Below are 13,542 nucleotides of genomic sequence, written 5' to 3' on the forward strand. Positions count from 1 at the left end.
TTTTTTTTTTCTATTGAACATTTTACATGTGGGAATAACTCTGGAGTCCACAGGCTATGGCCAGAGTAGCACAGATTAGCTAAAGACTGTCCCTGAATTTACTAGAGCTCCAGCACCATTTATGCATTTCACAAGTATTTACTGAGCACCTATTATGTGTTAGATGCCATTTCCATGAGTTGGGGCTCTCTTCATGAACAAAGCAGACAAAGCTCCATGCTTCATGGAATTTACATTTTAGCAGAGGAGATATAATACAGCGAATAAGAAATGTTAAGGGATGATGGAAGGTGACAGTTGCTGAGGGAAGAACAAGATGTGTAGGAGTATAAAGTGATTTTGGATGCTGCCACATGGACTGGGGGGGCCCAGGGCCTTTTGCCATCTTATATAAGTTCGTCAGGCAAAGAAAGTACTAAAGATGTGGATAGTTTGTTCTCCCCTTGCAAATAGAAATAAGAAGACAGAGATTGCATAAGAGAGCAGATAAAGAGTAAGTTAGTAGTCCTTTGGCCCAAGATACTCACTTAAACTCAGCAGGCTCCTGGAATTGGTGAAATGGTCCATAAATACTTGACCTACCACTTGAGTTTTCTCAGTGAGATCATCAACCAGGTTTTCAGTCTTATTCACGATGACGTTCACTTTTTTCCCTATTGTTTTTAAGTCATGTTTATCTAACACCTTCTTTTCCTTCAAGTCCTCCAAGAAGCCACCAAACATGGTGCTGGCAATCATCTTTATCTCATTGACTGGATCTTGTGGTGATCTCTTCTCTGTGAGAACAATAGGATTTTAGGAATTGATAGGACTTTAGATCTCTGAATCTAGGCCCATGGTTCTCAAATTTAATAAGGGAGAGTATCTGAGAGCTTGGTAAGCAGAGCTTCCTGAACCCCATTCCCAGAAATCTGATTTGATAGGTCAGGGTGGAGTGCATGAGTCTTTAGTTCTACCAATGTCTCAGGTGATATCCAAACTACTGTTCTGAGGACCACATGCAGAGTACCACCAATCTTCCCCAATCCTATGCTTTTTTACTAGTGGAGAAAGTGAGCCTCCAGGAAGGAAGCAAGTTCATTAAGTAGCTTAGTGATGGCTGCCTCATTTCAGCTTGGTATCATCTGTGATCCCTTCACTTCCTGTCACTTTTATCAATACCTCTTTTAAAAACACACTATAGTTAATATGGCTCAGTCGTTAAGCGTCTGCCTTCGGCTCAGGTCGTGATCCCAGGGTCCTGGGATCGAGCCCCACATCGGGCTCCCTGCACCGTGGGGAAGCCTGCTTCCCTCTCCTACTCCCCCTGCTTGTGTTCCCTCTCTCGCTATGTCTCTCTCTGTCAAATAAATAAATAAAATCTTTAAAAAAAAAAAACTAACCCAAATGTTTAAAAAAAAAAAAGTATTACTACCTATGGAAGAATGCTTGTTTCCCTGGCCAGGGCTGGCAGGGCGGGTCTGTATTCTGAGATTGAGAGCACACATTGTGGCTGGCTTGCTCACTGCTGGAAACGAAAGGTCACACAGAGAGCAGAAATATGGAGGAAATGAAATACACTCTCTTCAACTGGATAGCCCCTCACCCTGAAGAGAACACTTAAGAAATGGTGAGAACACTCAGTCAGTATGAGTTCAAAGAAAAGACTAAAATCACAGGAAAGTTCTGAGAATGTAGGTCCAGATATTTTACACTTCCTTTTCTTTTTCTCCAAAAAGCTGTAGCTTCTCAGCCAAAATACTGTGTCTGCTCCATACTTGCTTACTGTGCCCCAAGCTCCCATCCCTCACATTCCCAGAGTAAAACAGTCCTCTCTCATGAGAGCCCCCTTCGGGGGGGCTCTACCTCCTGCCCCGCACTCCTTCCTCCTGAGCTGTAACTCCCCCAGAACAGGGACCTAAAGGACAGAAAACAGGCACTCACCAGCCATTGCTGCTCTGGCTCTCTGTGCAGGAAAGGTAGTGAAAATGAAAGCAGCCTTCTCCCTTTGCTCTCAGTGGACTGGTGTGCTGGTGTTGCCTAAATGGGAAACTACAGCCTTTCAAATTCTCTTGTCCATGCAGAGATAGAATTTGACTCTTCTTCTGATATGTATCTTACTTCCTTTGGAAAACAGGAAGCAAACCTGTCTTTTCTCTTTACTCTCACACAGTTTCTATGTTCTGTTTTGCAGTCTATTTTGACACAGTTAAGGAGTCAAACTGACCCTCATTCATCTCTGTGCCATCCCTTAGCCACTAAATGGCAGAGAGGCCTCACCATGGATGCCCACTCAGCCCCTGAAGTGAGGTGTGAGTTTGCAAGGCTTAAGGGGAGCAGGAAACTCACTGGAGCCCAACAAACAGTGCTGCTCCTGACACTGTTTTCAAAAACCCAGGTAAGTGATCTCTTTTCTTCTCTCTTTCCTGATCTGTGTACTTGTCAGTCCTGGGAAAATGTGCATATTTTGGTTTATTGACTCTTTTACTCAAGATGAGTTTTTTAAACAATAGATGTTTGCTATCAACATTAAATAATTTAATTTTTATGAAATGGAGTAAGATCATCTGCCTTCTTTAATCTCACACCACAAATTAACCACAATTATATGCTTAGCTTACGTCAGTGAGAATTTTTGTCCTGTGCTTTTAAAAAGCACTCAGTGTAGTACTGATGTTATTGATGGCCCCCGTCAGGAGTCTCTTTGTATCCTTTGGTCTGACTATAAACTCACCTCTGACTTGGTTTTGCCATTGTAACACAGTAAATGGACCCTGTGCAGCTCTTTGCCAGGTCAGGAGACATGTGGTTCATTTCTCAATCTTGGACTCCTGATGGTCCATGTGAACAAGCCCAGGCTAGATTGCTAGAGAATCAGAGAAATCACATGGAGATGCCTACCCTGTGTGTGGGTGATCTCAGACACATGGATAACCCCAGAGACAAAAAGAACCACAGGGCTGACTGATCACCTTGTGAACAATAGTAAAGGCTCATTGTTTTAAGTCACTGTGTTTTAGGGCAGTTTCTCACCAATAGAGAAACACATACTGACTGATAACTTTTTTCCCATATCATCAACAATTTGCTTTTTATAATTTCCCAATGTATGACAGACATTTGTAAGATTCAATACCTTAGGAACTATCTCATTTTTTTTGATGACCATATGGTATTAACAGTGTTGATAGATTTTAAGTTTTAAATGTTATATCAAAGTAATGTATGCAGCAGGCATCTAATTCAGTTGTACAGAAAAGTGTGTAATAAAAACCATATTCTGCAGTACAACTCTCCCATCTTCAGTCCCACATTCTACATATAATTTCCCTAAATTATTCATTTTTATTTTATTGTGCTAATTTTCAGATCTCTCAATAACATGCCTATTTTATCCCTCTATTTTTTGATATACCAAATACAATGTTCTTGACTACCTCTTAAGAAAAATAAGATGTAGTTCACTTACACTGCCCTACTCCCTATGCTGCCTAATATTTGAAGATATAATGATTTTCAATTCTTTTCTTGATTAATTTTTAAATATTAAATAATATATTTAAACAGTTGCAAAATACACAAATAAGGAAATAATACCGAAAGCAGTAAAGGAAAAAAAATCCTTAACCTACAAAGGAAGACAAATAAGGTTGACAGTAGATCTATCCAAAGAAACTTGGCAGGCCAGAAGAAAGTGGCATGATGTATTCAGTGTGCTGAATGGGAAAATATGCAGCCAAGAATACTCTATCCAGCAAGGCTGTCATTCAGAATAGTAGGAGAGATAAAGGGTTTCCCAGACCAAAAAAAACTAAAGGCATTCATGACCACTTAAACAGCCCTGCAAGAAATATTAAAGGGGACTCATTGAGTGGGAAAGACCAAAAGCAACAAAGACTAGAAAGAATCAGAGAAAATCTCCAGAAACACCAAATTTATAGGTAATACAATGGCACTAAATTCATATCTATCAGTAATCACTCTGAATGGGGATACCTGGGTGGTTCAGTAGGCTAAGAAGTGTCTGTCTCTTGGTCTTGGCTCAGGTCATGATCACGGGGTCACGGGATTGAGCCCTTTGTTGAGCTCTGTGATCAGCACGGAGTCTGCTTGAGATTCTCCCTCTCCCCCTACCCCTCCCACGCTCAAATAAATAATTAAATCTTAAGAAATAATCACTCTGAATGTAAATGGACTAAATGCTCCAATAGAAAGACATTCAGTATCCGAATGGATTAAAAAAAAAAAAGAAGAAAGAAAAACAAGACCCATCTATATGCTGCGTATAAGAGACTCATTGCAGATTGAAAGTGAGGGGGTGGAGAACCATCTGTCATGGTAATGGATGTCAAAGGAAAGCTAAAGTAGCCATATGTATAACAGACAAGCTAGATTTTAAACCAAAGACTATAATAAGAGATGAAGAAGGGCACTATATCATCATTAAGGGGTCTATCCAACAAGAAAATCTGACAATTGTAAATATTTATGCTCCCAACTTGGGAGCACTGAAATATATAAATCAATTAATAGCAAACATAAAGGAACTCATTGATAATAATACAGTAATAGTAGGGGACTTTAACACCCCCATTTATGGCATTAGATAGATCATCTAAGCAGAAAATCAACAAGGAAATGACACACTGGACCATGTATTTCCTGTAAATGACCACAACAATGAATGACACACTGGACCATGTGGACTTAACCAATATATACAGAACATTTCATCCTAAAGCAGCAGAATAACCATTCTTTTCAAGTGCACATGGAACATTCTCCAGAATAGATCACATACTACATCACAAATCAGGCCTCAACAAGTACAAAAAGATTGAGATCACACCAAGCATACTTTGAGAGCACAGTGCTATGAAACTTGAAGTCAACCACAAGAAAAATTTTGGAAAGATCTCAAATGCATGGAGGTTAAAGAACATATTACTAAAGAATGAATGGGTTAACCAGTAAATTAAAGAAGAAATAAAAAAAATACATGGAAGCAAATGAAAACATGACAGTCCAAAACCTTTGGGATGCAGGAAAGGCAGTCATAAGAGGGAAGGGTAGAGCAATACAGGCCTTCCTCAAGAAACAAGAAAAGTCTCAAATACACAACCTAACCTTATACCTAAAAGACCTGGGAAAAGAACAGCAAATAAAGACTAACACCAGCAGAAGAAGGGGAATAATTAAAATCAAAGCAGAAATAAATAATATAGAAAAACAACAACAAAAACATAGAAGACATCAACAAAACTAAGAGTTCATCCTTTGAAAGAATTAACAAAATTGATAAACCCCTAGGCATACTTATCAAAAAGGAAAGAGAAAGCACCCAAATAAATAAAATCACAAGTGAAAGAGGAGACATCACAACGAATACCACAGATATATGAACAATTATAAGAGAATATTATGAAAATTTATATGCCAACAATTTGGGCAGTCTGGGAGAAATGGATACATTCATAGAAGCTGAATCAGGAAGAAATAGAAAATTTGAGCATACCCATAAGCAGCAAAGAAATTGAATCAGTAATCAAAAATCTCCCAAAAAACAAAAGTCCAGGGCAAGATGGCTTCCCAGGGGAAATCTACCAGATATTTAAAGAAGAATTAATACCTATTCTTCTGAAACTGTTCCAAAACATAGAAATGGAAGGAAAACTTACAAATTCATTCTACAAGGCCAGAATTACCTTGATTCCGAAACCAGACAAAGACACCACTAAAAAGGAGAATTATAGACCAAAATCCCTGATGAACATGGATGCAAAAATTCTCAACAAGATACTAGCAAATCAAATCCAACATAACATTGAAAGCATTCTTCACGATCAAGTGGGATTGATTTCTGGGCTGCAGGGGTGGTTTAGTATTCACAAATCAATCGATGTGATACGCCATATTAATGAAAGAAAGGATAAGAACCATATAATACTATCAATAGAGGCAGAAAAAGCATTTGACAAAGTACAGCATCCATTCTTTTTTTTTTTTTTTTTTTTTTTTTATTTGACAGAGAGAGCACAAGCAGAGGGAGAGAGAGGGAGAAGCCGGTTCCCTGCTGAGCAAGGAGCCCGATGTGGGACTTGATCCCAGGACCCTGGGATCATGACCTGGGCCGAAGGCAGCCGCCCAACCGACTGAGCCACCTAGGCGTCCCGTACAGCATCCATTCTTGATAAAAACCCTCAGCACAGTCGGGTTAGAAGGAACATACCTTAATATAATAAAGGCCATATGAAAAACCCACAGGTAATATCATCCTCAATGAGGAAAAGCTGAGATATTTTCCTCTATGGTCAGGAGCAAGACAGGTATGTCCACCTTCATGACTGTTATTTAACATGTTACTGGAAGTCCTAGCCTAGAAATTAGACAAAAAAAGGAAATGAAAGGCATCCAAATCAGCAAGGAAGAAATCAAACTTTCACCCTTAAGAGACAACTTGATACTCTGTAGAAAACATGGAAGATTCCATCAAAAAATTGCTAGCACTGATACATGAATTCAGCAAAGTCACAGGATATAAGATCAACATACAGAAATCTGTTCATTTCTATACATCAATAAGGGAGCATCAGAAAGAGAAATCAAGGAATTGATCCCATTTAAAATTGCACCAAAATAATAAACCTAATCAAAGAGGTAATGGGTTTGTACTCTGAAAACTATGGAACACTTATGAGATATATTGAAGAGGACATAATGAAATGGAAAGATATTCCATACTCATGGATTGGAAGAACAAATATTGTTAAACCGTCTATACTCCCCAAAGCAATATACACATTCAATGCAATCCCTATCAAAATACCACCAGCATTTTTCACAGAACTAGACCAAACAATCCCATAATTTGTATGGAATCACAAAAAATCCCGAATAGCCAAAGCAGTTTTGAAAAGGAAAAGCAAAGCTGGAGGCATCACAATTCCAGGCCTTAAGCTATATTACAAATCTGTAGTCATCAAGACAGTATAGTACTGGCAGAAAAACAGACACATAGATCAATGGAATAGAATAGAAAGCCCAGAAATGGACTTTGTATTTCTGTATACACAGGGAACTGTATGGTCAACTAATCTTTGACAAAGCAGGAAAGAATATCCAATGGAAAGAAGACAGTCTCTTCAACAAATGGTGGTGGGAAAACTGGACAGGAACAAGCAAAAGAATGAAACTGGACCACTTTCTTACACCATACACAAAAATAAATTTAAAATTTATTTCCTGTGAGATAAGAAACCATCAAAATCCTGGAGGAGAAGACAGGCAGCAACCTCTATGACATTGGCTGTAGCAACTTCTTCCTAGACACGTCTCCAAAGGCAAGGGAATCAAAGGCAAAAATGAACTACTGGGACTTCATCAAGATAAAAAGCTTCTGCACAGCGAAGGAAACAAAACTAAAACAACCTACGGAATGGGTGAAGATATTTGCAATGACACATCTGATAAAGGGCTAGTATCTAAAATCTATAAGGAACATTTCAAACTCAACACCCAAAAAACAAATAACCCAGTTAAGAAATGGGCAGAAGACATGAATAGACACTTTTCCAAAGAAGCTGCAGATGGCTAACAGACATGAAAAGATGCTCAACATCACTCATCATCAGGAAAATACAAATCAAAACCAGATGAGATACTATCTCACACCTGTCACAATGGCTAAAATTAACAACACAGGAAACAACAGATGGTGGTGAGGTTACTAAGAAAGGGGAGAACACACTTACACTTTTAATGGGAATGTAAAGTGGTGCAGCCACTCTGCTAAGCAGTATGGAGGGTTCTCAAAAAGTTAAAAATAGGGGGCACCTAGGTGGTTCAGTCAGTTAAGAGTCTGACTCTTGATTTTGGCTCAGGTCATGATCTCAGGGTCATGAGATCAAGCCCCAAGTCAGGTTCTGCCCTGGGTATGGAGCCTGCTTAGGATTCTCTCTCTCTCCCTCTGCCCCTCACCACCCCCCACTGCATGCTCTCTCTCTCACACACACACACACACAAAATAGAACTACCCTACAACCCAGCAGCTACACTACTAAGTATTTACCCAAAGGATACAAAAATAGAGATTTGAAGGGGTACATGCACCCCGATGTTTATAGCAGCATTATCAACAATAGCCAAACTATGGAAAGAGCCCAAATGTCCATTGACTGATGAATGGATAAAGAAGATGTGGTATGTATATGTACAATGGAATGTTATTCAGCCATAAAAAGTAATGAAATATCATTTGCAATAACACGATGGAACCAGAGTTTATTATGCTAAATGAAATGTCAGTCAGAGAAAGACAAATACTATATGATTTCACTCATATGTGGAATTTAAGAAACAAAACAGATGGACATAGGGGCAGGGAAGGAAAAATAAAATAAAAACAGAGAGGAAAGCAAACCGTAAGAGATGCTTAACTATAGAGAACAAACTGAGGGTTGTTGGAGGGAGGTGGGGGAGGGGATGGGCCAGATGGGTGATGGGTATTAATGAAGGCACTGGTTGTGATGGGCACTGGGTGTTGTGTGTAAGTGATGAATCACTACATTCTACACCTGAAACCAATTTTACCATATATGTTAACTAACTAGAATTTAAATAAAAACTTGAAATTAAATAAATAAATAAATAATTTAACCCTCATTTCTTCTTGTAAATGTTGCTCAGTAGCTTAATTATCCCTATGTAATTCTCTGTATAGAAGTTGATAATAGTCGCACCCATACAATTTCCTTTATCTACAATTACAGCTATTTTTAACCTGTATTTTTTATTTTACATTGTCTAACGTCCTAAGATTTTCATTGACTTCTGCATCCACAACCAAGTGTTCTGTGCTTTGTTCATACAATAACTCTAAATGTTAAGAAACAATGAAAAGCATTTATATTATTGTTGGCTATGTGTATTATCTCTGGCCAAGCACTGTGTTGGGACTATATTTCCATATTTTGGGGGCTGATCCCTCCAGTAATTGTCCATTCAGAGAAGAATATTTCTAGCCTCAAGATCTACCACCTTGTTATTATCTGGTCACACATGCTTGCTCTTCTCTCCTATAATTCTAGGCTAAGGCATCCCTTCCCACTTGACTCCTTCACGCTCTCCGACCTAAGGACATCGTTCAATAATAGTCCCAGTGCTGTCCTACATCATTTTCCCACTGAATGATGTCATTGCTACAACCATAAAACACATTATAATGAACCCATTATAATGAACACACCCCTCTCTTCCCCACAACTCCTCAAAAGCTCCCCAAACTCCCTTTATTTTCTCTCAAATCAGTCCCAGTCTTTTGTCTCTATTCTTGTACCCAAAAAAATGCTTGTTAATGTAACCAGTGTCTTCCACAGTGCCAAATTAAATGTTTAATCCTCAATCACTGTTTTGACCAATTAGAAGTATTTCATAGTGATATTTGCACCTCTTCCAGAAACCCTTCATTCATTTGTCTTCCAAATCACAACTGTGTCTTGGTTCTCCCGTTACTTCACTGGCTGCTTCTCTTAGTGAACTTTGCCAGTTAATTCGTATCTCAAGGCCTCTGTTCTATGTATCCTCACTTATTTAGCAGCCCAAGCCAGTATCTTGGTTTTCAGTCCTGTTGGTACAGATACACAGCACACAATTTTATCCTCCAACCAATACCTATCCCCTGAATGTCACAATCATATAGCCAGTATCATATGGGCATCGATTTGAGTCGACATCTTAGTCCCCCTAAACCTACCACCTGTTAGAGGGTTTTCCATGTTATTCTTCCAGTTTTTTAAAGTAGAACACTTAATTCTTATGTCCTTTCTCTCATTGTTGAGCGACAATTCTGTTGGCTTTACCTTCCATTCATGAAGATTGCTCCCTCCTCTTCCGTCCTTCTTCCAGATCCAGACTACCATCAACTCTGAATTTCTGCAGTAGCTTTCTGAGTCCTCTTGCCGGATCTTCCTTGGCCCCATCCTTCTTATTGTCATCTCAACCCCGTAGCCAGAGTGATCTTGATAAAACGTAACTCTAATAACTTAATTCATTCATCTGCTCAAAATTTTCAAGTAGTTTTCTGTCTTACAGCAAAAGGTGAAAGGTCTTTTATAGTCATAGCACTCTATGTGGTCTGGACCTTGGGCAATTCCTTGATCTCATGTCCTTTCCTTCCCCCACTCCTCTCTGCCCATGGATTCCAGCCACATGAACCTCCTTGCTCCTCCTCAAACACACCAGGCACAGTCCTGTCTCAGGCCATTTCTCCTTGCTTTTCCCTCTGTCTGGAATGCTCTTCTTTCACATTTCTCATGGCCGGCTCCCTCTTTCATCAGGTCTTTTCTACTGATAAATTCATTTCTATATATAATATAAATATAAATATAGTTTCTGTATCACTCTCTTCCCCACTAAATTACAAGCTCCATGAGGACAGGAACTGTGTTTTCTGCTTGATGCCCAATGCCTTAAATACAGTCATTATTCACTATTTGCAGGTTTACAGAATAAATGAATCTTTTATTGATTTTGTGCATTTTTAAAAGTCATTCCCCTGAGGTGCCTGGGTGGTGCAGTTGGTTAAGCGTCTGACTCTTGGTTTCAGTCCAGGTCATGATCTCAGGTTCATGAGATCAAGCCCTGCATCAGACTCCACACTCAGTGCAGAGTCTGCTTGAGATTCTCTCTCCCACTCGCTCTGCCCCTTCTGCTCATGGTCTCTCTCTCTAAAATAAATAAATAAAATCTTAAAAAATATAAATAAAAAGTCCTCCCCCTGGTGTCTGAACCTTCTTTTTCTTTTATCATCTTTGAATTCACTTTTATTTTCATTTAAGCTTTGTTGACATATAATTTATATGCAAAACATTACACTTGTTTAATGTATACATATTGATGAGTTTGGACACATGCATCCACCTGTGATACCATCACCTTCATTTCTGTGAAGGTTTAGCATTGTATATAGTGTTCTTAAATTTTATTGTATTAACTTTGTCTTTTCTTTATGCAGTGTACTTTCTGAATCTTGGAAATTTCCTAATACTCAAATCTCATAAAGACATTGTCCTCTATTTTTCTCCTCCTCATAACTTAAAAGTTTCAGTTTTCACATTGAGGTCTTACTCCAGTTGACATATACTCTTGTGTAGACTTGAGATAGAACAAGTATATGTGTGAGATTGTGTATTTTTCTGCAAACTAATTTCTTTTTTTTTAAAGATTTTATTTATTTATTTGACAGAGAGAGAAAGAGCAAGTGCACAAGTAGGGGAGCAGTGGGCAGAAGGAGAGGGAGAAGCAGGCTCCCTGCTGAGCAGGGAGCCTGATGCAGGGCTTGATCCCAGGACGCTGGGATCATGACCTGAGCCGAAGGCAGATGCTTAACGACTGAGCCACCCAGGCACCCCTGCAAACTAATTTCTTGAATCATTTTTTATTTTAACTCTGCAACATGACATAGTCTATATTGTTCATTTTTATCCTTTGTATTCTTTTCTAAGTCTCTGTCTATCCATATGCCAACTGATAGAGCTTTTTGCATCAAATTTTTATTTAAATTCTACTTAGTTAACATATAGTATAATACTGGTTTCAGGAGTAGAATTTAGTGATTCATCACTTACAAATAACACCCAATGTTCATCATAACAAGTGCCCTATTTAATACCCATCATGCATTTAGCCAATTCCTCACCCACCTCCCTCCATCAACCCTCAATTTGTTCTCTATAATTAAGATTCTCTTATGGTTTGCTTCCCTCTCTCTTTGTTTTTCCCTCCCTATGTTCCTCTGTTTTGTTTCTTAAATTCCACATATGAGTGAGATCATATGGTATTTGTCTTTCTCTGATTTATTTCACTTAGCATTATACTCCCTAGCTCCATCCATATCATTGCAAATGGCAAGATTTCGTTCTTTTTGATGGCTGAGTGATATTCCATTGTGCATATATATACCACATCTTCTTTATCCATTCATCAGTTAATGGACATTTGGGCTCTTTCCATAAGTTAGCTATTGTTGATAATGCTGCTATAAACACCAGGGTACATATGCCCCTTCAAATAAGTATTTTTGTATCTTTTGGGTAAATACCTAGTCAATTTTTAACTTTTTGAGGAACCTCCATAGTGTTTTCCAGAGTGACTGCACCAGTTTGTATTCCCACCAACAGTGTAAGAGAGTTCCCCTTTCTCTGCATCCCCACCACCATCTGTTGTTTCCTGTGTTGTCAATTTTAGCCATTCTGACTGGTGTGAGGGGGTATCTCATCATGGTTTTGATTTGTATTTCCCTGATGATAAGTGATGTTGAGCATATTTTTATGTGTCTGTTGGCCATCTGTATGTCTTCTTTGGAAAAGTGTCTATTCATGTCTTCTGCCCATTTCTTAACTGGATTATTTGTTTTTTGGGTGTTGAGTTTGGTAAATTCTTTATAGATTTTGGATACTGTCCCTTTATCAGATATGTCATTTGCAAATGTCACCTCCCATTCCATAGGCTGCCTTTTAGTTTTGTTGATTGTTTCCTTCACTTTGCAGAAGCTTTTTATCTTGATGGAGTCCCAATAGTTCATTTTGCTTTTGTTTCCCTTGATAGAGCTTTACATCATGCCTTGATTTGTATTTAGGCAACCTCCATCCCTTTAACACAAAATTGTTTTCTTAGCTCTTCTTACTATTTTACTTTCTAAACAAGGTGTATAAACAAACTATCAAGTTCAAGAAAATTCCCTGTTAGGTTTTCTTTGTTATTCTGTTGTGTTTATAGATTAATTTGGGTAGGAAATTGAAACCTTTACTTTTGTCTTCTAATCAATGATGGTGATATCCCTCACAGTATTCAATCTTTTTTTCATGTCACTCAGTGATTTTTTAAAAATATTTTTCCATACATACCTTGCAAATATTTGTTTACAGTTACCTTCAAATATCTTATGTTCATTGCTATTGTAAGAAGAGGCTTTAAAAAGCAAACACTTCCTATCATCTTTTAAATACAAGAATGCTGTTAAATTTTGTATATTGATCCGAATTCTTCCAAATCCAGGGAATATAGTATTAATTTGAAGAGATTTTTAGTGAATAAAATCATATTTTTCAAGAATAATGTGATTTTTTTTCTTGTGTTTCATACATTTTACTTTTGGCTTTATTGGCTTGGAACTTTAGTGCAAAATTGAATAGAAATGTTTTTTACTTGTATGTTATTTAAAGGTAATACTCAAATATTTCTGCATAAGAAGGCTATAGATTTTCACACATTAAGTGTTTTTCCTCTATTTCTATTTTGTTAATATTTCCTATTAAATATATGCATTTGGTTAAGGACTGGCTTTTCTTCCTATTTTTCTAAGGTTTTAATTATTTTTATCATAAATGAATTCTCAGTACTATTGAATCCCTTTACAAACTTCTTAAAAGTATTGCATCTACTTCTTAATCTGTTATTTTGAGGAAAGCTATCCTAAATATGTCTGTTATGAAACTGTAACCACATTCTTAGAGTAAATGCTGGTACCACTAAATACTAATCAATAAATATTATTTCAGATATGGC

At 37.9% G+C, this 13,542-nt stretch overlaps 1 protein-coding gene and 1 long non-coding RNA gene across 4 annotated transcripts in view; one reads left to right on the forward strand and one right to left on the reverse strand.

Moving 5' to 3' along the window:
- LOC116647051 (caspase-12-like) overlaps nucleotides 1-1,978 on the reverse strand; it is an 11,150-nt gene extending 9,172 nt beyond the window's left edge. The window contains exons 1-2 of the mRNA XM_032428188.1: nucleotides 1,924-1,978; nucleotides 528-776 (exon numbers count right to left, since the gene is read on the reverse strand). Of these exons, the coding sequence (XP_032284079.1) occupies nucleotides 528-776; nucleotides 1,924-1,930 (256 nt within the window). The 5' untranslated portion in view covers nucleotides 1,931-1,978. The remainder of the gene's footprint in view (nucleotides 1-527; nucleotides 777-1,923) is intronic.
- The window catches only part of LOC116647053, a 148,330-nt gene that overhangs the window by 129,192 nt on the left and 5,596 nt on the right, over nucleotides 1-13,542 (forward strand). For 2 of the 3 annotated variants that reach the window (XR_004302266.1, XR_004302267.1), the window contains one exon: nucleotides 2,174-2,377. This is a non-coding gene — a long non-coding RNA (uncharacterized LOC116647053). The remainder of the gene's footprint in view (nucleotides 1-2,173; nucleotides 2,378-13,542) is intronic. The other variant, XR_004302268.1, reaches the window with a different exon arrangement.

Source organism: Phoca vitulina, unplaced genomic scaffold (genome assembly GCF_004348235.1).
Source record: "Phoca vitulina isolate PV1807 unplaced genomic scaffold, GSC_HSeal_1.0 scaffold38, whole genome shotgun sequence".
NCBI classification, from domain to species: domain Eukaryota; kingdom Metazoa; phylum Chordata; class Mammalia; order Carnivora; family Phocidae; genus Phoca; species Phoca vitulina.